The sequence below is a fragment of the Solanum verrucosum genome, unplaced genomic scaffold (assembly GCF_900185275.1).
Source record: "Solanum verrucosum unplaced genomic scaffold, falcon-dt-bn FXZP01000205.1, whole genome shotgun sequence".
Lineage (NCBI taxonomy): Eukaryota > Viridiplantae > Streptophyta > Magnoliopsida > Solanales > Solanaceae > Solanum > Solanum verrucosum.
This window is the reverse complement of record NW_026019950.1, coordinates 2,664,040-2,691,161: the sequence shown is the minus strand read 5'-3', so window position 1 is coordinate 2,691,161 and position 27,122 is coordinate 2,664,040. Positions and strand designations below refer to the sequence as shown.

The 27,122-nt window shown below is 34.9% G+C and overlaps 2 protein-coding genes, 1 long non-coding RNA gene and 1 pseudogene across 3 annotated transcripts; 2 read left to right on the top strand and 2 right to left on the bottom strand.

Moving 5' to 3' along the window:
• Positions 1–484: 484 nt before the first annotated feature.
• Positions 485–3,066, bottom strand: LOC125813965 (pentatricopeptide repeat-containing protein At5g16860). Its single transcript, XM_049493446.1, has one exon. The coding sequence runs from the start codon at positions 3,049–3,051 to the stop codon at positions 520–522; it is 2,532 nt and encodes an 843-aa protein (XP_049349403.1). The 5' UTR covers positions 3,052–3,066; the 3' UTR covers positions 485–519.
• Positions 3,067–12,269: 9,203 nt separating this feature from the next.
• On the top strand, positions 12,270–14,736 carry LOC125813791 (mitochondrial phosphate carrier protein 3, mitochondrial-like). The gene is made up of 6 exons (XM_049493261.1): positions 12,270–12,658; positions 13,212–13,573; positions 13,672–13,715; positions 14,105–14,319; positions 14,414–14,538; positions 14,662–14,736. The coding sequence occupies exons 1-6, from the start codon at positions 12,383–12,385 to the stop codon at positions 14,699–14,701; spliced, it is 1,062 nt and encodes a 353-aa protein (XP_049349218.1). The 5' UTR covers positions 12,270–12,382; the 3' UTR covers positions 14,702–14,736.
• Positions 13,300–25,726, bottom strand: LOC125813794 (uncharacterized). Its single transcript, XR_007442089.1, has 2 exons — positions 25,605–25,726; positions 13,300–13,424 (listed from the first exon to the last, which is right to left on the bottom strand). It is a non-coding gene; the product is annotated as an uncharacterized LOC125813794 (long non-coding RNA).
• On the top strand, positions 24,563–27,119 carry LOC125813793 (mitochondrial phosphate carrier protein 3, mitochondrial-like; annotated as a pseudogene).
• Positions 27,120–27,122: the final 3 nt, after the last annotated feature.

The window sequence follows — 27,122 nt, the reverse complement described above, 5'->3', positions numbered from 1 at the left end:
TAATTTTATTCAATGAAGTTGGCAGAGGAAGCATTGAGAAAAAGAGTGCACACACATGAATTACTTCTCACCTTATTAGGCAATATCTTAAAGCTTCTTTACATTACCTTCTTTGCATTGCAGACTTTCAACACATCCAGCTGTAGACAGGAAGGAAATAGAATATTATGCTGCAATTCTAGACCTCACTTGCAGAAGGATTCTTCTGAATGATAGGTTTAAAACCCAATCTGCAGGACAAAATCTTGCTGCTTCCTGTTCATTAATGGAGAAGAACTTTTAGAATACAGAAAAACCACGATAATTAGCTTACCTTAATGAAAAGGGAGTACCATTAAAAAGAAAATTCCCCATTCTGTACTCTTGCTGCCATGTTGTTGCACTCACTGTGTCACTCTTCTGGAAAGCAGAAGTGTTCCAAATCCACAGTCCAATGATTTATTTATGAACTTCTACTTCATTTCCAAGAGGACTTTCTTTTTCGTATACCATCCAAATGTTCCACAAGAACAAAACTTTCTACCAAAACCCTCTACAAGAGCAAGATCCATTCTTGATATGATGAAAGCGACTTGAGTCCCTCAATATAATTTCATGTTCAATGATTTTGGAGATGTATGTCATTGCAGTATGACAGTCTCCACAAACTCGCAGGTTCTTGGTTATTCTAATAGGCACTCCAGGAGCTGATGTGAGAATGCCATAAGCAAGGGCCAACTTTTCACTATGTTCAATAAGAAGATCACCTTTCTCCTCATCATCTACATCATGAAGCGCAAAACTTGTCTCCGGAACATAGCCCATTGCTTTGATACGGTGAATCAGGTCCTCTAGGAGATCATATATCTTTTCAGACATTGGATGACATCTGTCCCCGACAAAAAATGTAACAGTCTCCTTCTTTCCTTGAACCCAACTACATCCAGGTCTCTTCCTTATGCCAGAATGTTTCATAAGAGATCTAATCCGGGCCACATCTTTCCAACGTTTGGCATTAGCATATATATTTGAAAGAAGTGTATAAGTCCCATCATTCTCAGATTCCAATTCTGACAGCTTTGCAGCAGCATGCTCCGCAAGATCCACATTTTTATGGACTCTACAAGCACTAAGCAGTGCAACCCATACTACTGAGGTAGGTTCCATTGGCATGCGTTCAATGAGCTTCATAGCTTCATCCAGTCGACCAGCACGACCCAAAATATCAATCATGCAAGCGTAGTGTTCAGCCCCAGGAATAACTCCAAAATCCCCCTTCATATGGTTGAAGTAATTCATACCCTCGTCAACCATTCCAGAGTGGCTACAAGCATATAGCACAACAAGAAAAGTTACACCATCTATGGGCAGACCTTCTCCTCTCATTACGTTAAACACTTGGAGAGCCTCCTCCCCTCGACCATGCATTCCATAGCCAGTCATCAGGGATGTCCATGAGACAGTATTCCTCTGGCTCATGTTATCAAACACAAGTCTAGCTGCATCAACATCTCCAGATTTGGAATACATGTCAATGAGACAGTTAGCCACAAAGACTATAGTAGGTTCATACCCTTGTCGTAACACATATGCATGAATTTGCCTACCAATCCTAAGACTAGACAGACGAGCGCAAGCCACCAGAGCACAAGATATAGTATATGCATTTGGGATTACAGAGTACTCATCCTTCAGCATGGCTGAAAAAAGTTCTAAAGCATCATTTGCATCACCATGCTGGGCATATCCACCAATCATGACTGTCCATGTTACAACATTCCTATCTCTCCTGTCAATATCATCAAACATGGCCTGAGCAATTTTCATCTCCTTGCACTTTGCATACATGTCAATCAGAGCATTAGTCACCATGAGATCCTCCTCAGTATTGCTGCCTTCCAAACTCAACATTTGTTTAATGGCATAGCAATGAGTTTCCTTCCCTTGGCGCAGTGCTCCAATAGCAGCACAACCTGAAAGCACAGAAACAAGAGTGATCACGTTTGGCTCTTCCCCAGAAAGCCTCATCTCCTTAAAGATATTGAGTGCTTCATAGCCTAAATCCCTCTGTGCATACCCTGAAATCACAGCACTCCATGTTACGACATTCAAATCAATCTTTTCTTCCCTCATTCTCTCAAACAGTCCCAAAGCCTCATCAAATCTTCCAATCTGAGAGTACCCAGTGACCAATGCATTCCAAGAAACCACATCTTTCACCTCCATTAGCTCAAAAATCTTGTTAGCATCATCCAAACGCTTACACTTCGCATACATATCCACAATTGCATTTCCTACAAAAACGTCCTCATGCAAACATCTCCGTATCGCATAACCCTGAAGTTGTTTTCCTCGTTTCCACGCCCCTAAAGAACCACAAGCTGGAAGTACGTTAACTAAACTAACAGCATCAGGACGCAGCTCAAAACTATTCAACGAAACCATCAAATCAAACAACTCCAAAACTTTCTTATCCTCATCCTTCTGTACATAAGACGCCACTATCGAATTCCATGAAATAACATCAGCAGTTTCTCTCACAACCGTTTCATCAAACACCTGCCGTGCATGACCCAACATCCCACATTTCCCATACATAGCAATAACACCATTACATACAAACACATTGGAGTCCAACCCAGATGCTAGAATCAGGGAATGAACAGATTCACCGCAAAGGAGGAACCGAAGCTCACCACATGCCTTGAGGACATAAGGGTATGTGTAGCCATCTGGGTTCCAATCAAGTCTCAGCATTTCGCGGAAGAGGACCAGAGCACTCTCGTGATGTCGGAGAATAACACTGCGTTTGATGAGGTTGTTCCAATAGAACACAACCTGAGACGACCATGTTGTGGGGTCTGCTGAGGGTGAAAAGACGCCGGCGACGACAAGTTTTGCCTTGATACAAGACTTGCATTGTTTGAGTAATTGAGTAAAAGAAGAAGGAACTGCTGCTCTTAGTAATGGCGTTGATGAAGTGAAGAAAGCGAAGAAGGAACTGGATTTGAAGCGAAAGTGAAACAGGGCTGAGTTTGAAAGTTTTGGAGGCAAAGACGCGGGAACAAGCATACTCCCTAACTACACTTGTATTTCCCAAATTATCTTTTTTAAAAACGAATTCTGTGTATTTAAGCGAGGAATCATGTTTTTTTTTTTCCTCCTTAATTTGAATTCACCTGGAAAAGTCTCATCTTGTAAGGTAAAGTGTTCCTTAGGACACCATAGTCAAGAAACTCGAACTTAAAATTTCTAATTAAGATTGAAGAATTAATTATTACTCCACTATAACCTAATTGGTGAAACCAACGACTTTCGTTTTTCATTTTTAACTTTTTTTTTGTTTTTGGCAAAAGGTCAATTTTGACCCATGATTTTATTACTTAATTGGTTTGTTTGGTACAAAGAAAAATATTTTTTTAAAAAATAGGTAAATTTATTACTTGTTTATTTTATATGTGATACTTTCTCTACCCCAATTTATGTGATTTACTTTCCTTTTTAGTAAGTTTTTTAAAAAAATGACGCATTTCTATTCTATATTAAGTAACAATTTAACTATAAAATGTCTATTTTACCCTTAATAAAATGATTTACAGTCACACAAATTTTTATCATTCATTTTGGACCAAGTTTTAAAAGTCTTCATTTTTTTCTTAAACTTCGTGCCGAGTCAAACTACCTCACATAAAATGAGACGGAGAGAGTACATATTATGGGAGGTGTAGGTTGGTGGGGTGAATACAATTTTTTTTAATTTTTTTTTTTTTTAAAGAACTTTATTTTCTAAGAAGATGTTAAATATTCTTGTGTCACTATACAAGAGAAAAGAATTATGAAATTTGTATAAATTAAAAGACTTGAAAAATGTATTTAATGCATTTCTAATTATTATTTTTCTTATTAAAAATTAGTATATGTGTATCCGTGCGTTGCGCGATTAATTGATAAATATAATTGTAAATATTGAATTATTGACAATTTCAAAATTTAACTTATTATAAGATGATACTGTAAAGTTTATGAGAGAGAATGCTAACATTTAACACCTTTATGTTATAATAGAATATTTATGAAAATAAATAAATAAATAAATATATAATCATAGTTCATCGTCTAAATTCTTAACATAACTTAATTTGAAGTATTCAAAATCAGAAATACTCTCATCTTATCTATAATATGCTCGTTCTCAAATTATTTGGATGATTGTGGAATATAAATTCATAATATATAGATAAAGAAATAGAGGGGGTAAATGGTGGAGGAAAAAACTGCCCCTTAAAGAAATGAGAAGTGAGGGGAGTTGCGGCAGTTTTCAAATAATCTTCTACATTTTATTTATATATATTTGATACACATTAAAACTAAAATGTCGTATTTAAAATTTAAAACTACCCCACTTTTCTATATTTGATACACATTCAAGCAAAAGCTGTCGTATTTAAAATTTAAAACTGCCCCATTTTTTCTACGGAATTTGAAATTTAAAAGTTAAAACTGCCCTTTTTTTCATAGAATTTAAAATTTAAAAATTTAAAACTGCCCCATTTTTCTCTATATACTTTAGATTGAATTAAAAATAATATATAAAATTTAAACTCAAAATATTTAATTTTATTGAAAATTTTGAATTTAATATGAATAAAAATTTATTATTTTTATTAATATAAAATTTTCTATCAATTTTTTTTTTTTGGAAGATGTCGGTTATGGAATTTTGTATTTTTATAGAACTAAGGTTAGTTACTTGTGTTTTGAAATTTGAATTTAAACTCAAAATATTTAATTATTTGGAGCATTGAACAATGGCACGTGACTTTTTATTGTCCGGATATAAATTTGCTTCAATATTTTTGAAATAATTGAGTAATTAAAAACTTTAATCATTTATTATTTTCTAATTGAATGATTTGTGGTACACTTTTCAAATAAAAATTCAATATTTTTGTGACATTAAATATTCATTGTTTACCAATTATGACTTTGCATAGATGAAACTTGAATAGAGTGGAATGGATACCCAGTTCACTTTTCCAGCCAACCCAATTCAACAACCTTTTTGGGTCAATTCTTTTTAGCAAACCCACCCCAAAACATTTCCAAAGAAACCCAGCCCACCAATAATACGTACAGCAATACCAAACAGACCCACCGCCCCCACTTCGTTCTTCTTCCCAGCGAGAACACAGGCGCGAAGAACCAGAAACCGAACCAGTCCAGCAACAGCGAACCGATCGAGCCCAGCTCGCGCGTGTCCGTGCTCTCTCAGTCCCGTCCTTATCCTCTCGCACAGAACCGTTGGAGATTCGTCCAACGTGTCGCCATCTCATGTGCTCGAAATCGTGCGGCTCCTATCAATTTTCCGTTGCCCTCCAACGTTCTCCTTAAGAAGAATTCGAATTCCAAATTCAAAATGATTCCGATTCCCCCCATTTCAAACCCTCATCTCCCCTCTATAAAAGGATCCCCCATCTTCTATATTTATGGGGTTGGTGATTTCTTTAGTTTTTGTCTTCAAAACGAAACAAGAGACAGTGAGAAAAGAGAAGAAGAACGGAAAAGTTACAAACCATAGATAGGCAAAAGATTTCGGTTGATAATATCCCTGTAGCTGGGTCTGCTGGTTTGGAAATCAATTTTCCGCCGGAATCTCATCGTGGTGATATTAGAGCTCGCTTACAATTTGTTTGTCTCGTTTCAGCTCACTGCCTGAAAAGAGGTAATGCCTCTTCCCTCACTTACGTTATATTTCTTTTCCAATTATGATGTGACGGATCTATATTTTCTTGATGAATTTCTTTAGCTTTCTTTTGTTCTTCTTTGTTATGAATGGTGTTATATCTGCTCTTTTATTTTGAGACTTATCTGCTTAGCCCTATTTGTTTTGGTTGGAGGGTTCTTTGAATACTCATCAGTGTCAATGTCTTTATCTGATTTCTGGTGTTCTGGTCCCATATCTGGTGGTCGATATTTTCGCAGATCATTTTTTGGTTTCAAACTTTCTCTGGGCAGTGATCTGATATGTTTCGAGTTTAGCTATTTGTGAGCGATTATTTAGATGACATCTCCGTGTGAGTTTATTTTCATTTGAAGTGTGGTGTGACAAGAAATGATCTGGTAATCTGCTAGCTTCTTTGTTTATAATGAGAGCATGTTAGCCTTTTAAGTACTTTCATGTTATCATTCGTTAATTCCTGCTTGACATCACATGTTTGTTGCTCGAAACGAGCTCCATGACGCAGTAAGTGATCAATTTTGGTCATGGATCTTCCCTTCAATAGGGTTGATTCTTACTTGAATTCTTGATAGATGTTTAAATTCCAATGTTAATAGTTGGCTTCATGTTAATTAAATGCTACTATGGTTACAGTTAGACATGATATTGTTTGTCATTCACCTTATCCTGTTTCAACTTGGCATATAGGATTGTTGTTAGTTCATTTCTAAATATGCATCTAATCTTGATGTGTTGAACTGTTTTAATTCAAAATGTGATTAATAATGTGTTTGCTTTTCTCTTTTTTCCAAGTAATATGTTGCTAGTACATTCTTTCATATATTTGCTAACTTAGTTGTTCTGATCCATATGTTTTCTGTTTCTGTCCGTACATGCCATGCCTTGGTTGTTTTCTTGTTCTTCTCCTCAAATGATATTTGCTAACTTAGTTGTTTTATTAGTCTTTTATGCGCTCTCGTGTTTTTAGCTTGCTACTTGCCTTTGTTCGAATGCTATATTCGTAAGCATATCCTTACTTACTTTGGGGGGTTGCCTGTTGTTTCCAGTGTATCTCAACTTTTTAGAAAACAATTATTTCTCCCTTATGTTACTGCCTCAATAAGATGCCACCATTTCTCCTGTTAGTGTTCATTTATTTCATGGAGTTTAGTATGTTTTTGTTCCTTTTTCTATGTTAATAACAGTTAATGCAGTATTACTCTCACATTCCTCTTTATTAAATTTTAACCACTAAGTGTGTTTCTCCAAGTAGCATCTGATTTTTCTTTCTTTTATGCTTGTTACATCAAATATGTTGGATACAAAGTGTTGCATCAAATACGTTTATGCCTGTTTGCTTTGGTTTCATTGACTCTTCTAAATTATATCCGAGATTCCATGATGAGCTTTTAATTCGTATATTTTATTTTGTTTATGCATGAACTCTCTCGGACTGAGTCATTTGGACTCCACATGTTCTCCCTTGCATCTCGAAATAGGATAAGGAGGCCCAATGCTTCCCTTTATCGAGTCAACCGAGTCAACCTAATCGAAGAATAGGTTCCCTAAAGTTGATGTACAGGTGTTCGGAGCGGATTAAAAGGTTGGATATGCACAATATACAACGATATACATCAGCCGTATACGTTGTATTGCATTGAAAATGGGCTAAATCCTCAATTTCAGCTTTGCATTTTGTTGCTTTGGGCCTAAGCCCTCTTTTGTCATTATATTATTATTATTATTATTATTATTATTATGTGTTAGTTATTAAGACAGGTACAAAATGCAAGAATTGGGCCTAAAGCGCAACAGAGAAATTAGCTTATCTTAGTTTCTTTAGGACAGCTGTAAATGGACCATAGGTCCAAAGCTGAATTTAGGCCCAAGTGCTGGTCCAGGCGGACAGATCCAGACTTGGGCCCAAATTTTCTTTCCTATCTATTTAACTTTTATTATGTGTTATTTGTTGAATTGATTTAAGTTTTCAGAAAATTGAATTCCCCAAAGGACGTGAATTAACTACTTAATATTAAGTAAAATAATCTATTTCCTACTTGTTTTAAAAAATTATATTTAGTATGTTTTACTTAAGTAATATTTCTCAATATTTCCCCTTTCTCCCCTAAGAGAAGATAGTTTTAGGTCTTATGTTGTTCATTTCTTCAATTTTACTCAAGTATGATTTTTTTTTAATTAGCCAAATAGTTAGTTAATTATCGGATAACCGCATGTTAGCGGGCGTTTCGAGTGTTTTCAAACCCTTCTTAAAATGTTAATATGAACCCCGAACTCTTTAAATATTTTCAATTGATTTCTGTTTTAATCTTTTGAAAAATAATAGTTTTTGTTCTTTTTTAAATAAGTTGTATGTCCAATTTCTCTTGTAGTTTCTTACCTACTACTTTACTTGGAACGATAAATTTTTTTCAATGGTTTGTGAACTATAATTTCATTACTGCAGGTAAAAAACAAAACTAATGCTTTTGAAGAAAGTGCCCCCTAATAAAGCTGATGAAGTGCACAATCATCTTTGTATCCTAAATGTGTCAAATCTTTCTATTTTCCTTCAGTCCTTAGATTTGGACTTCTTATTTTATTAGCATAATAAAAAGTCTTTCAGTTTATCCTTGATCACTTAATAGCGGGGGTGGGGGTTCGAGTCACGGTGCCTCGAGCCTTCGGGGGGAGGGGCTATAGAGGGGTAGGGGGTGGGGTGGTTTGAGGCACGATGCCTTGAGCCTCCTCCAGGGGTTAGAGGGGGGTTAAGGGCGTAGGTTGGGGGGGAGTGGTTCGAGGCACGGCGCCTCGAGCCTCCTCCGAGGGGTAGGGGGGTAGAAAGGGTGGGGGTTCGAGGCACGACGCCTCGAGCCTCCTCCGGGGGTAGGGGGTAGAAGGGGTAGGAATGGTGGAGGTTCGAGGCACGACGCCTCGAGCCTCCTCCGAGGGGTAGGGGTAGGTGGGGGGGTAGAGAGGGTGGAGGGGTTCGAGGCCCGGCGCCTCGAGCCTTCTCCGGGGGGTAGAGGGGGAGAGGGGATAGGGGATAGGGGTAGGTGGGGTAGTGGGGGGGTTCGAGGCACGACGCCTCGAGCCTCCTCCGGAGGTAGTAGGGGGGTTCGAGGCACGACGCCTCGAGCCTCCTTCGGGGGGTAGAAGAGGGGTAGGGGTGGGGGGTTCGAGGCACAGCGCCTCGAGCCTCCTCTCGGGGGTAGAGGGGGGGGTTCGAGGCACGGGGCCTCGATCTCCTTTCGGGGGTAGAGGAGGGGGGGGTTCGAGGCACGGCGCCTCGAGCCTCCTCTCAGGAGTAGATGGGGGGGGGGTTCGAGGCACGGTGCCTCGAGCCTCCTCTCGGGGGTAGATGGGGGGGGTTCGAGGCATGGCGCCTCGAGCCTCCTCTCAGGGGTAGATGGGGGGGGGGGGGTTCGAGGCACGACGCCTCGAGCCTCCTCTCGGGGGTAGATGAAGGGGGGGGGGGGGTTCGAGGCACGGTGCCTTGAGCCTCATCTCTGGGGTAGATGAGGGTGGGGGGGGGGGTTCGAGGCACGACGCCTCGATACTCTTCCCGGGGGTAGGATGGGTAGTGGGGGGGGTTCGAGGCACGATGCCTCGAGCCTCCTCCCGGGGGTAGAAGAGGGGTAGGGGTGGGGTGGGTTCGAGGCATGGCGCCTCGAGCCTCCTTCGGAGTGGTAGGGAACCTCGAGCCTGCTTCAGGGGGTTGGGATTTCGAGGCTCGGCCTCTCGAGCCTCCTCCGGGGGGTAGAGGGTTTTCGAGGCACGACGCCTCAAGTCTCCTCCGGGGGGTAGAGGGGTAAGGGGAGGCACGGCCCCTTGAGCCTCCTCCAAGGGATCGAGGGTTCGAGGCACGACGTCTCGATTTTTTTTTAAGGAGCTATAATTATTATTTTCAATAATTCAGACTAAAATTCCCTTGTACTTCATAGTTTTTCGAGGTTGAATTTGAATTCAAATCTTACAGTTTTGAAATCTTGAGTCTGAACTTGATGTAAATATAAACGTATATTGAAATTTTCTTAATAAATTGTTGTAAATCTTTAATCAATCATTATGTCTTAACATTGATCTTCTTAGACATTTAAAGCTTAAACTTATTAGATAGTTAAATTTAAAAGAGATATTCGCTCAACTTTGAAGGTCTTTTAAAGCGTAACAATCACTATAATATTAATGATTTAGACTTATGTTTTGTACTTAAATGTAATACAAAATATTATACAAGTAGAAATAATATTCTAATTGATACATAGTAATCAAGTGAAGTCTTAATTCTATTTTTAAATACTTCTGTTACTTCTAAATAATTTTGATAGCTTAATAACAATGATTCTATTGAAAAAGTTATCAAAACTATAATCAACAAAAACTTACCTAGAACACTATCTTTTGTTAATATATAACGTACAATAATCTATACATGATTATTTATGTCTCGTAATCTATTATAAAAATGATATTTAAAAATTTATCAAATAAACATAAGATCTCTTTTTTAAAATATATTGATAAACTTTATACGAGTGGTTTAATTTAAAGTTTTAAAATATTAGGTGAAATTAAAATGTAATCTGAAAAGGAGATTTACTTCATTTTTAATATCATGACCAAATAAGGAATATATAATCTTTAAATAATGAATACATTAAAATACTAGTAGCTTTTTTTAAATATCATTTGCATTATCCTCTTATTATATAAGAGACAGTTTGTGCTGAAGTAGGTACGTCTCCGTTGACGTGCCTGCTTCAGTGTGTCTCAGAAAAAATTTTAAAAATTTGTTTCTTTTGTTCTACTTTGACAGTTTTCGCTGAAGCAGACACGTTTTCAGCTTGTTTCGGAACAGTTTGTGCTGAAGCAGACACTCAACTTACCATCAACAAAGAAAATGGTAAAAAGACTACTCAACTACTACTTGTCTATATACCTCTAATAACAAAAACCAAACTGAAATAAATAAATGGGGATTCTCCGGAAGTAAGGAGACTCACCAAAACAACTCTGGGACTCGACTCAATACGATATAAAAAGCACTAATAAAGATGCAATGTAAAGAAATATTTTAAAACAGTAGATAATAACTCAATGTATTTAAAAATACAATAAAAACTCTTTACTCTTATTTGCGAGATTCTCTAATCGACAACCATCACTATGAGCTATGTGATGATACAATGTCTCGCCCATATCGGTGCTCAATACTACTCCCAATAATACAACTCATGCTCATATGTTTGAAAATATTTCCTCATCCTCAAACTTTGAGATTATTACTCAAAAGATTCTCTTAGAAGAGATAGTGTTCAAAACTCCTCATGAATTGAACTCATTTGGAAATCAAGGTTTCCCCTCGTTTTAAATATAAAAACATTTGCTCTTGCGAATACTTAGTTCCCATATATTCATTTTGAAAAAATAAAACTCAACTCTCCTCATCCTCATACTCAAATACTCAATTTTTAAAACAAGTTTTAAAAAATTTGCAAAAGACTTCTCAAATGACTCAGAAGAACTCCCTCAAACTTTATGGCATGTATATTCCATGTACTATTGACAAATTTTCAATTAAGCGAAAACAAAGTTGGAACACGCAATTGTCAACAGTGTTGGAAAGACCATGAATCAGTATTAGTTCTCCCTTCGTTTTATAATAGCTTGACTCATGTTAGTATGATATATTCGTTTTATATTAGATATATATTTTATTTAAATTAATTTTATTAATGATATTTTTGAAATTCTAAATTTAATCACTATTATTTTATGTAGTTATTTAATTCTAAGAATAAATCTGAAAAAAAAACTCTCTTAATTTGCTAAATCAAATAAAAATAGAGGGTAGTAAAGTTGGGACGAAGGAGAAAAGAAGTTTCGAAGCGGAAAGAAAGATTAATTAGTCGTTGGTCAAATGGGTCCGCGCATACCTTTTGGAAATTGGAAAAGTGCAAAGTTTGAACTACTTAATTTTAGCCATTTAATCATAAGGGAGGCAATTAGCATGTGTTCCTACAATTTTTCGACTAGTAAAGGCTGTCCCTTCTAGATTTATTTTCGTAATCAATGACTTTTACAATCTGCCTAACCTCAATCATATTGAATATTATTTTTCATTAAAAAGTTTTTTAAAATGATTTGAGAATAGGTATAAAATAAAATTATTAGAGGCAGAGAATAAATATATTTTGTACTAATAGTTTCGGCCGAAAATCTATTTATATTAAGAAATTCAGTAGATATATATTTAGAATTTATAAACTCAAAATCTTATCGATCTATCTCGAAGAAAAAGCATAAACAACAAATAGTATGAGGGAAATATGTCCTTGGCTTCTATACATCCCTTTGTGTCCTTTCCTCCTTAAACAGGGCCTCCAAACCAATAAATAAATTGACAAAACTTTTTAAAAAATAAGCAAAGAAGGTCAATGTATAAATAAAATTCAACGCAGACCAAGTATGAGGCATCTTACCAATAAGGAAGAGCCAAGGACGCCACCCTTATTTGATTTGATTTATAAATTGGTCCAAATTAAAAGTCACGCTTAAAAAGTAAGCCAATAAATTGATCAAACAGCTAGCTTTCACCTAACGTAGCCATCTTCAACTCTCCTTCTTCCTTGGAGAGATTCTTGTTCATTTTCCTCTGCCCTTTCAAACAATTACCGCGAAAATATGGCGTTTTCTGATAGAAAATCTTTGATCCCAAATTATCTTTACAGTACAACATCAGCTAATTCTTCTAAGAATCTCACTACTGCTTTGGACAATCATCATGGCAATATGGATAAGAAGAATTTCTTGATTGCAGCACCAAAGGAGGGTTCAGGTTATAAGGTAGAAATGTACACACCGGCGTTTTACGCAGCCAGCACGATCGGGGGTATTTTGAGCTGTGGTCTTACACACACGGCAGTTACTCCTCTTGATCTTGTCAAGTGCAACATGCAGGTATACATATATTAGGGATACTATAGCAGAGGATACCTTTTACTATTTTCTAACTTTTTGAGTATTACTAATTAACCTTGGCGTTTAATATGTCACGTGCATATCAAGTTAAGTTGACCTACAACAACAAATAACTTGAAAGTAGAGTGCTAATTTATTATAACCACTTGAATCGCAAAGTTAGTCTCGATTTATTTTTTATTACTGTTGTTGTACATAACTTCAACTCTTAAAATTATAATTAAAGAACATCATGAAAAGACTATGCTTAGACTTGCATAAATTTTTTCATTTTAGACTGGATTTTGTGTGTTTCTTTTGATCCAACCTTAATCAACCAATCCTCTATTAATTTTAAAAAGTTATAATCTTTCTATTGACAGATGTTTCATGTCTGTGATTTTTGCTCTTCCATTCTGTTCTTTCATTTGTTGATCTGAAATTCGAAAGAGAAAATGAAAATGAAAATGAAAAAGAAACTGTCAAATTTCCAGAATAGATTGGATTAGTGATGGATTAAATGTTTTTATGATTGAAATGTTTGATTTATCAGATTGATCCTGCAAAGTTCAAGAGTATATCCTCTGGTTTCGGAATTTTACTTAAGGAACAAGGCATTAGAGGATTATTTAGGGGTTGGGCACCTACTTTCCTTGGTTACAGTGCACAAGGAGCATGCAAATACGGATTCTATGAATATTTCAAGAAGTACTACTCAGATCTTGCTGGCGCGGAGAATGCTGTCAAGTACAAAACTTTGATTTACCTTGCTGGTTCTGCTTCTGCTGAAGTTATTGCTGATGTTGCTCTCTGCCCATTTGAGGCCGTCAAAGTTCGTGTTCAAACTCAGCCTGGATTTGCTAGAGGCTTGTCTGATGGACTTCCCAAATTTGTCAAGGCTGAAGGAGCTGCGGGGTAATGCCTATTTTATGTTGAACAAATTTGTTGTTGTCAATGTGAGGGTTTTTCTTATATGCTGACGAAAATTTGGAATTTGAATGTTTGTGTTACAGGCTTTACAAGGGGATTGTACCTCTATGGGGACGACAAATTCCATGTAAGCTGACATATTTCCTCTGATTTTTCATTTGGATACTCTTGTTTTATTATAAACTTGGAAACCTTTGTAAATGTGTCATTCAGTTTCTACTAGTATTTAAGAGTACTAGTAGAATTTGTGCTCATAAACATATCATGACATTTCTGTGGCTACAAAAGCATGTCATTAAATGTTAAATGAGAAGTTTAACGTTGAAGATTTTCCAAAAAAATGTAAAAGTTTCATTCTTTTTTGGAACAAACTAAATAGGAGTGTTTTACAAGGAGTATAACTTTTATTCGTCGAACTGCCTTGGATCTGTTTCATTACTTATTCTTGATTGTTCCATTGCTGTGGAAAATGGACACTAGCTAGATTGACTGAATCTCACTTTGATTATTCTACAGACACCATGATGAAGTTTGCATCATTTGAAACCATAGTAGAACAACTCTATAAACATGCCATTCCAACCCCAAAAGACCAATGCAGCAATACTACACAGCTTGGTGTGAGCTTTGCTGGTGGATATTTGGCTGGTATTCTTTGTGCTGTTGTGTCACACCCTGCTGATAACCTAGTTTCTTTCCTCAACAACGCCAAGGGGGCAACTGTTGGTGATGTGAGTAAACATTGAACTGTGTCCTCTGTTCTAATATTCCATTTCATTCTTAAGTCTGAACAATGGACTTGTTCTTTTTTTGCCCTTTTTGCAGGCTGTAAATAAACTAGGCCTCTGGGGTCTCTGTACTCGTGGTCTTCCCCTTCGTATATTCATGATTGGAACACTGACTGGAGCACAATGGGGAATCTATGATTCTTTCAAAGTTTTCGTTGGCCTGTAAGTGTCTTCTTCCTTTACCTTTTAAGTATTTGCTATTGCTGAATCAAGCAAGAGATACTCTTTGTAGTATACTTACTATTATAATATCTTGAACTGATGCTTATGTTCATTACTTTGCAGGCCAACCACAGGTGGTGCTGCTCCTCCTGTCCAGAAGTGAAGAAAACATTGATTATTACATAATATCTTCTTCTTGTTCGGCATTAAGAGCTAGAAGGGAACTGGAAATTCTTTCAATTCAAAGTTTTGACGTTTGATATTTGATAGTACTAGTTTTGGAGGATGAATCATCCTCGGCATTATTGTGTTTCAAAAGTATTACTTGGTCTGTAAAACCACGTTTTCTGGATTTACAATAATATGTCAAAATCTATAATGAGAACATGTTGCTTCCCCACTCCATGGTTCTCATTTCATATTTCTTTTCTTGATTTAATATAAAATTTGTAACAAACACCAGCAAATACATGATGACAGTATACACAATATTTTATCAAAGCTAATAGTACAACTGTTTTTACTGGTATAAGCTATTTCTTATCCCCCTGGAAAATTGTAACTGCTACTACATTCTGTTGCAAAATACACATGACTATAGCTAACAGAATTTAGGTAACATCCTCGCCAGTATTATGGATATATGGTATCGAAGAGTATCCTGGCAAAGGCATGTCGCACTTTCTGTAGGCTACCTGAAGCCAACAACTCATAGTCTATCTTGCTACCTTGTTTGGTTACAAATCCCATTTCCTTTCCCATTCTAATGCATTGGCAAGCCTTGCACGGCTTTAAATACTGTGCTAATGGAACAAATATCTGCAAAAGAATGAATACGAAAGAGATTAACCTGCCTCTTTCTTTTGTCCTATGGCTTAGTAAGACAATATAAAGAGAGAATGAATCAAAGGTCAAATATGAAATGAGAATTATATTTTCCTTTGGATAAATGTAATGCTTTGACTTTTCTTTTCTTTGAAAAAAATGTAAAACTCAAATATGAACAAAACAACTCAGCATCCAAATTGTACCTATAGGAATCAACAGTACCGGATCCAAGATTAAATTGTACCTATAGGAATCAAAAGTGTACCTACATGAATCACCAGTGCCAGATGCAGAAGGATAGTAGAGCTAGAACACATGACCTCAATTTTTTTTTAATAATAACTTAACCATTATACTAAATGCCTAACTTGTGTCAAGATATGTCAATACTTGTATATATATTTTTTAAACTAAAATTTGACCTCGCTTGACACCCCTTACCCAAGTGGGTACGCCCCTGGGAATCAAAAACAATGAAGTTCTTCAATTCGCTTAATTCTTTTGCAAATTTAAGTTGTGGAATAAGATATCCTTCATATTCTAGCGTTACCAAATTTGGAGCATCAATCACTCCTATGTTCCGACAACTCTAAATCTTCAAGACCATTCTCTCCTTAAAAACATGTTTTTTATTTCGTGTTTGCTGGCGCTCTTCGTCTCGAACTTTCCATCCAAAATCTATCATTATTGCCTTCTGATAATCACATAACATACTTCAATTTATCATCTTCAATTCTTTAAGAATCTTCTTGACATTTCAAGTTCAAAAACTCGAAGAATTGAAGATGCAAAATTCAAGCTCAAACAAATTAAATTAGCAAAGAATTAAAAAAAATTCCTTTAACTTTGAATGTGTTCGAAAGCGTAACAATCACTACAATAGCAACGATTAAGATCTATTTTTTTTGTACTTAATAGTAAATACGAAATATTAAATAAGTAAAAAAGATAATCTAATTAACACACTCAATCACTATGCCAGAAACTATCAAGCGCCTCTTCATTGACAGTGAGCCTGCAAAATATTTGTGTAAGTTTTTTGGTCAACCTTTGGGAGTCGTGTACAGAAGCAAGCAAGTTAAAGTGTTCCTTCAAGACTGGTGGCAGACACATGTACATAATGCAATACACAGAATGATGATTCAATCGATTCCAATATTAATTTGCTGGGAGTTGTGGAAGCCGAGGTGTTCTTGTAGATATGGCAGGAAAACAAGTTTTTATCTTAGAGGAATGGAGCAATAAATAAGTTGGAACATCAAAGCTGCTACGGAGGAATCATCAATGTCAAGTGGTAGAAAATTTGACACCAAGTACTAATAGCAAGATTGTGGTTTGGAACAGACCAGAACAAGGAATGATTAAACTTAGCACAGATGAAAATTTTCTGGAGCATAACGAAAAGGCTGGAATAAGAGGCATAGCCAGGGACAACACTGGAGAGTTCATCTTTGCGTTTGCTATTCCCATTCGGTGTAAGGATCATAATGTTGCTGAGGCTGCTACAGAGAAGTCAATGAGGAGTGGGACAAGATGCAATTAACTAGCATAAGGATAAGATACGACAAAATCAATTTTTTTGTAAGCTAATTTGTTTAGTCTCTAAATATGCGGGAATATAAAGCAGTGACATGCTTAAGCATTCCCTTTTTTTGCAAGGATCGCTGATGTATAGTTGGGGTTAAGGCGAAGTCCCTTTTTGTTGTGCTTCTACATGATTTATATAAACATCGTCACGATTGCAATCCTGAAAATTTAAAATCAAAAATCAAAAATCAAAAATCAAAAATCAATCAAGTGAAATATTAATTCTATTTTTTTCAAATACTTTTACTTTTTCTATAATAAAACTGACTATGAAAAAGAATTTTATAAATTATAATCAAACCTAAGTTATAACCCTTTCTAATAATATGATTATAAAAAAAAAAAAATCATTTCTAATAATATATTACAATAATTTATGTGTAGTTATTTGTGTATTATGATTAATTACCAGAAAATAGATCCAAATTTTAATCAAATAAACATAAGATCTCTTTTTTTAAAATTTGGCTTTATGCCTTTCATTAAACCACCTTCTAGAGTGACGAGACCCAATTTACTATTACTATACATTACGTTTGTCTTGGTAGATATTAAAGGGATATGATAAGTTAGTATTGTTGCATATCTAATGTAAGTCATTTATATTGATAGGCTCTTTCAAATTAACAAAATGTTCGCCATCAATTGTAATATGTTACCTTGATTTTTATTGTCTAAAACATATGGATAGATATAAAGATATGTGTGTTTAATTCAAAATTTTAAAATATATGGGGGAATTAAAATATAACCTTGAAAATGAGATTTACTTCATTTTTAATGTTATGACCAAATAAGGAAATACGTAATCTTTAAATTAATTAAAAAGGTAAAATAATGAATACATTAAAATACTAGTTTTTTTAAAATATCGATTGCAGTATATTTTGACGTAAATGGCAGTGTTGGTGGTTATAAAATGGTCTTTTCTAAAGAATTAAAAATTAGTCGTAACTTATGATATTTAACAAAAAGTTAAAATTTGGAAAGAAGATGTTTCACATTCTTGTGTCATTATACAACATAACTAACTACTTGTGAAGTTTCGTATCAATTAAAAGTCTTGAAAATTATAGTTTGACTTTTCAAGTAAAAAAAAATAAATTAGTTAGAATCTATTTAGTTTGACTTTTTGATATTCGTTGAACACCTTTTATTGAAATTTTAAATTTTATGTGAATTTTTTGTTCGAAATTTTTCTATTTGAAGTCCTCTTTGGGTTTGATTCAATAATTTTTTGAGATGTAAAATAAAAAAAATTTAAATTTGTTTTTTTCAAAGGTACTAGGATTAACTATGTTTTAGTTGATTTAATTGAGGGGTACGAAGAATTTTTTCTTTATTGATTTAGTTAAAGGGCACCATGATTAAAAGGAAGAGCTAATCAAATTAATTAGTAACCGCAGAAAGGAGTCGAAAGAGTTGTGAAAAATACGAGTGAAAAAGAAAAAGAAGTAGTAAGTAATGAATTGCAAAGATGGAATGAGGAAATGAAGGGGGAGAGTATGCTGACAAAAAGGGACCCACTAGACATGTCAAAATTTAAGAATATCCTTATACAACTAGTGTTGATGTCTTTGATCAAATGAAAGGATGAATGCCTGCCTTTAGCGACTTCGTTTGATCATTTCTTCTTTACTTGTCACGGCTTAAGATTGATTGTGCCTCATGCATATTAAAATTTTTCGAGGGTAGTAAAGCTGGGACGAAGGAGAGAAGAAGTTTCGAAGTGGAAAGAAGGATTAATTAGTCGTTGGTCAAATGGGTCCCGCGCATACCTTTTGGAATTGGAAAACTGCAAAGTTTGAGTTATTTCCTCGGTTTCTAATTACTTATTCAATTTATTTTTTTACTTGTTTCTTTTTATTGGTTTATTTTTGACAAATTAAGAAAGTATAATTTTTTTATCTATTATATTCTCAATTAATTTCTTTGAAAAAGATAATTTTTTTGAAATTTTTAAATATTAATTCATTCACTTCACAATTAATAGGAGTGAAATAGTAAATTCACAATGTCAATTATTATTTTCTTAATAAATATGTCAATTCAAAAGTGAACAAATAATTAGCAACAATGAATACTTAATTTAGCCATTTAATTATCACAAGGGAGGCAATTAGCATTTGTTCCTCCAATTTTTCGACTAGTAAAGGCTGTCTCTTCTAGATTTGTTTACGTAATCAGTGACTTTGCAATCGGCCTAACACCTCAATCATTAATGTTCTAGTTCTATCTGAGCTTAGATTATGTGTTATTTTTCATCAACACAAATATTGAGTACCATTTTTTACTAAAATTTGAAAATGCAATTTGAACATAAGTAGAAAAATAAAATTACCAGAAAGAGGCAAAGATTAGTGATTTGGTACGAATTTCATAGAATCTAATAATTTTAACCGAAAGTTTATTTGTATTAAGAAATTAAGTAATACTTTATTTGAGTTCAATCTTTAACACAATTATATGATCCATTGCATATTGTGCTTCGCTATCAAATATTTTTTTTATAAAAAAACATCATAATTCATTGCATATGTAATATCTCGCAACTAGAAAGAAGCTTAAAATCTGGAAATAGTTATATTTGGAAAGTATAAGGAAATCTGGAAAATTGTTAGTAAGTTAAAGTTGAGTTTTTGGTCAACTTCAGATGGCCATAACTACTAGTTCAGGATGATTTAGGTGTAGTTACCGATATGGTTAGGAAGCTCTTGGAATGATCTTTCCAACGCCGCCAAGTTTGTGCGATTCCGAGTTCGTATGAGCAACTTATGCCCTTTGGAAGTTGGGCTGTTGGATTAAAGAAATGTCCAATCCGGAAATATAAGGGGTATTTTAGTCTTTTCACTGCCCTATTATTTTAATCCGATTTTTAGGAGTTTAATATGGGTCAATTCAGAACTTAGTCAGTTTTAGAACCTGGGATTTCACGCTAGGGCTAAGGAGAAAGGAGAAGAGAAAAGAAGAAGGAGAAAAGGGTAAATTCATCAAGATCAATCAAGCAACTTGGTGTTTTGCCAAGGATTTACTTCTATCAGGTATGTGAGGCTCTCATAACGTTGGGATCGTTCTCCCATGTGCCAAGCATATTTATTTCAGTTTGGATTCTTCCTAAAAGCATTTGAATATTGATGATCTTGATACCTATTCTTGAATTCATATATTGTTTTTGAATTTGACTGAGTTGGGAAGTTCCTGAGTTCGTTTCGTCGCATTATAGGGTCGTTTCGAGTTAGGTTCTTAGGTACATTTGATGGGTATCTGTATCTAAAAGTAATTTGAGAAAAAGAACCGAGTTTGGTGAATTGGGGTTGGAAAACAAAGAAGAAGAAATTTCGACGGGCGAAATCTGAACATGGGAGCGCGTCGCGCAACCTGTTCCTAGAATTGAAATTTCAGCTTCGCGTCGCGTAGCTGACACGAGGTGTTCTGCCTCAAAAGATGTTTTCGGAACCAAAATTAAATTATGCCTCCGCATCGCGGACCCACCTTCAAATATTGATTTTTGGTCTTTTCTCATGTTTAACTATCTAGAATCATTCCTAAACATTATGAGATCTTTCCGGTCATAAATCTTAATCCTTGAATCCATAATTCAATTCAAGGATCAGTTAAGAGTCAAGACAAGGATCAGTTAAGAGTCAAGACAAGGATCAGTTAAGATCAAAGTCAAGAGTCAAGTTTTGATAAGTTCTTAAAATTTTCCAAGAGTCTTTCACAAATGTTTTAACTTTGTTTTAAGACTTAAGTTTTGAGTTCAGTAAAAAAGTAAAGTAGAAGATCTTCTCTTCAGGGGACTATGTATTACCAAAAAGATTTAAAATATTTTCACATTTAAATAAGAGCGTAAATTGAGATTTCCAAAGAGCCTTCGGGAAAGTTTTTAGAAAAGAGTAATAGCTTTCTAAATGAAGCAAAAAGAGAAACTGAGATTTCCAAAATAGCCTTTGAACTAAGTTTTTGAGCACTAATCTCAAATCAGAGAAGAAGTATGTTTTAAAACATAAAGAGCTAGTATATTTTTTAGAGTAGTATTGAACACCGAATTGGAGACGAACATGAGTTTAGATAACTCACATCACCATAGAACCATGTAGCCACCATGGGTAGAAAGGGGTCATACTTTTTAGATGAATCATTTTCGAAATAGACTAGTGGATCCATTGGGCAGTTCAGGTTCTATACCTTTGGTCGGGTATAGGATGCATTGGCAACGTGAGGTAGATTGTTATATCATCACTATAACTCTTATGTGATGGTTGTCGGTCAGAGAAACTCCCACAAAAGTTATTGTATACATCAGTTTATTGTATTTTACATACATTTCAGAGTTATGTTGTATCTTTGTACATACACAAAGTTGACATCATTTTTTAAACAATTTTTCTTTATATTGCACTTGTTTAAACTGCTTTATATTGAAATGAGTTCAGTTAATATTCATGAGTTGAGAAGAGCCAAGGTAAGTGTTCCTTTCAGATTCTCTTTCCAGCCTATGTTGTTTTAGCATTCCAACTCGCATACTCGTATATTCAATGTATTGATACCAGTTGGCCTGCATCGTCTTATGATGCAGACACAGATAACTAGGATCGGTATCCCGGCGCATCGTTGATCTAGTTGAACAGCTCAGAGTCAGTAGTGAGCCTCCTTGCATTCCGGAGGACTCTTTTATTCGCTTTCAGTCTTTCAGTTATTAGGATATTGTGGGGTTTGTCCCAACATCCATCTCAGTATTTTAGAGGCTTCATAAACAGTCAGATAGTTATTAGTGCATATGTCTTTCTTTATCCTTCAGATGTTGTTTAATGACTTAAGTGCCATTTTGGCCAGTTTATTATTCTTTAAGTTGTTATTTCATACTGTTTATTTGAGTTAAGTCTTCGGCTGAGTTAAGTATGCCAGGCTAAGGGTTCACTTGGGGCCAACAATGGTCTCCGAGTGCCAGTCTCGCCCAGGGTGTAGGCTCGGGGCGTGACAACATATAATTATGGTAAGTACTTTACATTTTGTTAAGAAAAAAAAACATTTTTTTAGTGTATGTACAAATTTGACTTCGTTTGACATAAAAAAAAAACAAAAGAAGTCGTAACGTTGTTAGAGTAGGTGAAAGCTGGAAGAATATATGTCATATGTGTAATGCTTCATTGACTTAAAAATTTGTGGTCTTTTTGTAATCGAGCCAGATGATATGATGAAATGGGTGCTAAAAATATTTTTGTTTAATTAAGAATAGAAACTAAAGAGGTGTGAGTTGTGAACAATTACTTCTTGTAAGTTGGCATGTGAAGAGTGTCAAGACCCAAAATGGATCATGAATGACAGTCATACTTAACCTTCTAAGTGGACGAACCAACGAATGGAAATCCCAACTTATATTAGTCATTTAACTTACGAAATACAATAATAATACAAAAACTCAAATCTTATTAAAGTAAAAAGTAAGAATTCACTAGAGTCTATTACATATCATTTTTAAAAACCTAAAAGTCATCACATCAGAGACATATAATCCTCAAATACCAACTATGAGAGTATTAAAGACATCATAATAGATAAATAGCATCGTTTGTGTCCGAAAACTAAGGACATCATGCTATGACTGAGAGAATCTAACACGAGCTAGAAGAAATAACTCACCCTGAAATCTGATGTGCTGGAGACTAGCTAGGATTGAGGGCGAGTCAAACTCGCTTACACTCGTTTCACTCCACAAAAGAAAACATAAATAATACAAGTAGGAATCAGTACATGACAGCATAGACTAATACGTCGATGCCAGTTAATATGTTTAAGTCTCATATTTTCTAAATCTCACGCCTAGGATAAAGTCTCAATTATTTCTTCATATAACATAAATCTAATGATATTCATACAATACAATACACTTAATATGTCTAAACTTAAATCATAATATGACCATAAGAAAAGAGCCGAAATCACAGCTAAGTTAACCATGAGAAAGTGCAGAATCCCACGAAAAAAAAGAGTGCAAAATCTATCAATTTACAATTTATCTATCATCATCCAATCATTAGCTTATTATTGCCCTAATCGTTATGCCAGTATTACTTGACAACCCTTATTACTTATCAAAATTGTCCCAAAGCCTTTTGTCCATACAACCATTCTCAATTCAAATCCCACTATTTTTAGTAGTATCTAATAGTGCACAGTAAATCATAGATATCAACATTTAGGCGGAAGGTTGGAATTTGTTAAATATAAGAAAAATAATTTTACCTACATTGTGTTCCTTTTTCGATACCGCACTTGGTTTATCTTCTCGCTCAAAATATTCTCTCTAAACTAATAATGAACTCAAAAGTTAAATCTCATTATTTTATGACATAATACATAAACATGATTCTTAACTTGGCTTCAGTGGACAACTATACCCTCCAACTTTGAGTATGCACTTAAATTTGTATAAAATTAAATAAGTAGACACACGTTTCCTACATGGCATAATACATGTAGAACGCCACGTAGGACACCAAATTTCCATGTAGGACGGATGTGTCTATTTGTTCAATTTTATACAAGTTTAAGTGTCTACTTGTGCACATCCAAAGTTAAAGGTCATAGTTGTCAACTGACGCCAAGTTAAGGGTCATGCTTATGTATTATGTCTTATTTTATTTTTATGCATATGCCAAGTGATATAAGGTAATAAATAAATGGTGAAATTACATGGTTAAGCAAACATACACTAGTTAATTAGTCATTGTAACTATAACTTTTATTTATTACCACTCACAACCAACATTCAATGATAGTTACATGGGTTGAGGTTTCAATTTTGTATAATTCGTACGTTTGTATAATATAATTTGTGTAAAATTTTATAATGTAATTTTGTATAATATAATTGTAGAATTGTTTAAAGTTCAGATGTTTGTGTTTGTATAAATTTGTTATTTCGAGTTTATACAAAAATAGCTCAATTTTACAAACGTACCCGCAAATTATACAAACTCACCCGTGAATTATACAAACTCGTGAATTATAAATATGAGAGTATAATTTAAACTGTAGCTACAACTCGTAAATATGCAAATTATAGTTATGGAGCATAATTAAGTTTATCATAGTGGTTGTTTGCAAAAAAACCCCGCAACTTTCAGATTTGACCCATTAACTGTCAACTAAAAAGACAAATACATGTTAACTTAATAAACTTAGTTAAACGAATAGTTCAAAATTCTCATTTAAAATTTACGAGAAGGTTCTTTTATGAAAGAAATAGGTCTATTGCCCAAAACGTCCTAACAGATCGTTACAAAGAGTCTTTATTGTAAATGTTTCTCTATTAATATAATATTTAATTATTTGTAATAAATTAAATCTTTTTCAATAAAATAATTAATTTAAATAAGAAAGAAAAGCCAAAAAATAATAGAAATAGACGTAGAAAGATGTCACGTCACATTGTCTATGATTCACTATAGATATATAGATATAGATTGGTCCAAATTAAAAGTCACGCTTGACAGGAAAGCCTGATCAAACAAGTAGCTTTCACATAACGTAGCCATCTTCAACTCTCCTTCTTCCTTGGAGAGTTTCTATAATTCCTTGTTCATTTTCCTCTGCCTTTCAAACAATAAACGGCGAAAAAATGGCGTTTTCAGATATAGAATCTTTAATCCCAAGTTATCTTTACAGTACAACATCAGTTAATTCTTCAAAGAATTTCAGTACTACTTTGGACAATCATCAAGGCAATATGGATCAGAAGAATTTCTTGATTGCAGCACCAAAGGAGGATTCAGGTTATAAGGTAGAAATGTACACACCAGCGTTTTACGCAGCCAGCACGATCGGGGGCAGTCTAAGCTGTTGTCTTACACACACGGCTGTTACCCCTCTTGATCTTATCAAGTGCAACATGCAGGTATACATATATTAGGGATACTATAGCAGAGGATACATTTTACTATTTTCTAACTTTTCGAGTATTACTAATTAACCTTGACGCTTAATATGTCACGTGCATATCAAGTTAAGTTGACCTACAACAACAAATAGAAGTGCTAAATGCTAGGTAATTTGTTATTACCACTTGAATCGCAAAGTTAGTGTCGATTTATTTTTTATTACTGTGGTTGTACATAACTTCAACTCTTAAATTATAATTAAAGATAACGATCATGAAAAGACGATACTTAGACTTGCATAAAATTGTTCATTTTAGACTGGATTTTGTATGTTTGTTTTAATCCAGCCATAATCAATCAATCCTCTATTAATTTTAAAAAGCTAGAATCTTTCTATTGACTGATGTTTCACGTCTCTTCCATTCTGTTCTTTGTTAGCTGATTTGAAATCCGAAAGAGAAAATCAAAATGAACAAAAAAAACGTCAAATTTCCAGAATAGATTGGATTAGTGATGGATTTAATGTTTTCATGATTGAAATGTTTGATTTATCAGATTGATCCTGCAAAGTTCAAGAGTATTTCCTCTGGTTTCGGAATTTTACTTAAGGAGCAAGGCATTAGAGGATTATTTAGGGGTTGGGCACCTACTTTCCTTGGTTACAGTGCACAAGGAGCATGCAAATACGGATTCTATGAATATTTCAAGAAGTACTACTCAGATCTTGCTGGCGCGGAGAATGCTGTCAAATACAAAACTTTGATTTACCTTGCTGGTTCTGCTTCTGCTGAAGTTATTGCTGATGTTGCTCTCTGCCCATTTGAGGCTGTCAAAGTTCGTGTTCAAACTCAGCCCGGATTTGCTAGAGGCTTGTCTGATGGACTTCCCAAATTTCAAGGCTGAAGGAGCTGCAGGGTAATGCCTAGTTTATGTTGAACAAATTTGTTGTTGTTAATGTGAGGGGTTTTCTTATGTGCTGACGAAAATTTGGAATTTGAATTTTTGTGTTACAGGCTTTACAAGGGGATTGTACCTCTATGGGGACGACAAATTCCATGTAAGCTTACATATTTCCTCTGATTTTTCATTTGATACTCTGTTTTACTACTAAACTTGGAAACCTTTCTAAAGGTATCATTCAGATTCTGTACTTCCTCAGTTTCATTTTACATGACAGTATTTATAAGTTCTCAAAGAATTTGTGCTCATAAACATATCATGACATTTTTATGGCTAGAAAATCATGTCATTAAGTGTTAAATGAGAAGTTCAGCTTGAAGTTTTTCAAATATGTAAATGTTTCATTCTTTTTTGGAACAAACTAAATAGGAGTGTCACATAATGAGTGTAACTTTTATTCACCGAACTGCTTGAGATCTGTTTAATTACTCTTTCTTGATTGCTATTGCTGTGGAAAAATGAACACTGGCAAGATTGACTGAATTTCACTTTGGTTACTTTACAGACACCATGATGAAGTTTGCATCGTTTGAAACCATAGTGGAACAACTCTATAAACATGCCATTCCAACACCAAAAGACCAATGCAGCAATACTACACAGCTTGGTGTGAGTTTTGCTGGTGGATATTTGGCTGGTATTCTTTGTGCTGTTGTGTCACACCCTGCTGATAACCTAGTTTCTTTCCTCAACAATGCCAAGGGGGCAACTGTTGGCGATGTGAGTAAACATTGAACTGTGTCCTCTGTTCTAATATTCGGTTTCATTCTTAAGTCTGAACAATGGATTTGTTTCATTTTTTGCCCTTTTTGTAGGCTGTGAATAAGCTAGGAGTATGGGGTCTCTGTACTCGTGGTCTTCCCCTTCGTATATTCATGATTGGAACTCTCACTGGAGCTCAATGGGGAATCTATGATTCTTTCAAAGTTTTTGTTGGCCTGTAAGTGTCTTCTTCTTTAGCTTTTATTTGCCATCAAGCAAGCAACAGATACTCTTGTAGTATACTTAAAATATCTTGAACTGGTGCTTGTGTACCTCACTTTGCAGGCCAACCACCGGTGGTGCTCCTCCTCCAGCACAGAAATGAAGAACACATTGATGATTGCACGTAAGAGATAGAAGGGAACTGGAAATTCTTTCAATTCAAAGTTTTGACATTTGATATATGGTAGTATTAGTTTTAGAGGATGTATCATCCTCGGCATTATTGGGTTTCAAGTATTACTTTGTCTGTAAATTCACGTTTTCTGGATTTACAATAATATGTCAAATTCATAATGAGAGCATGTTGCTTCTCCACTTTATGGTTCTCATGTTATGAGAGAA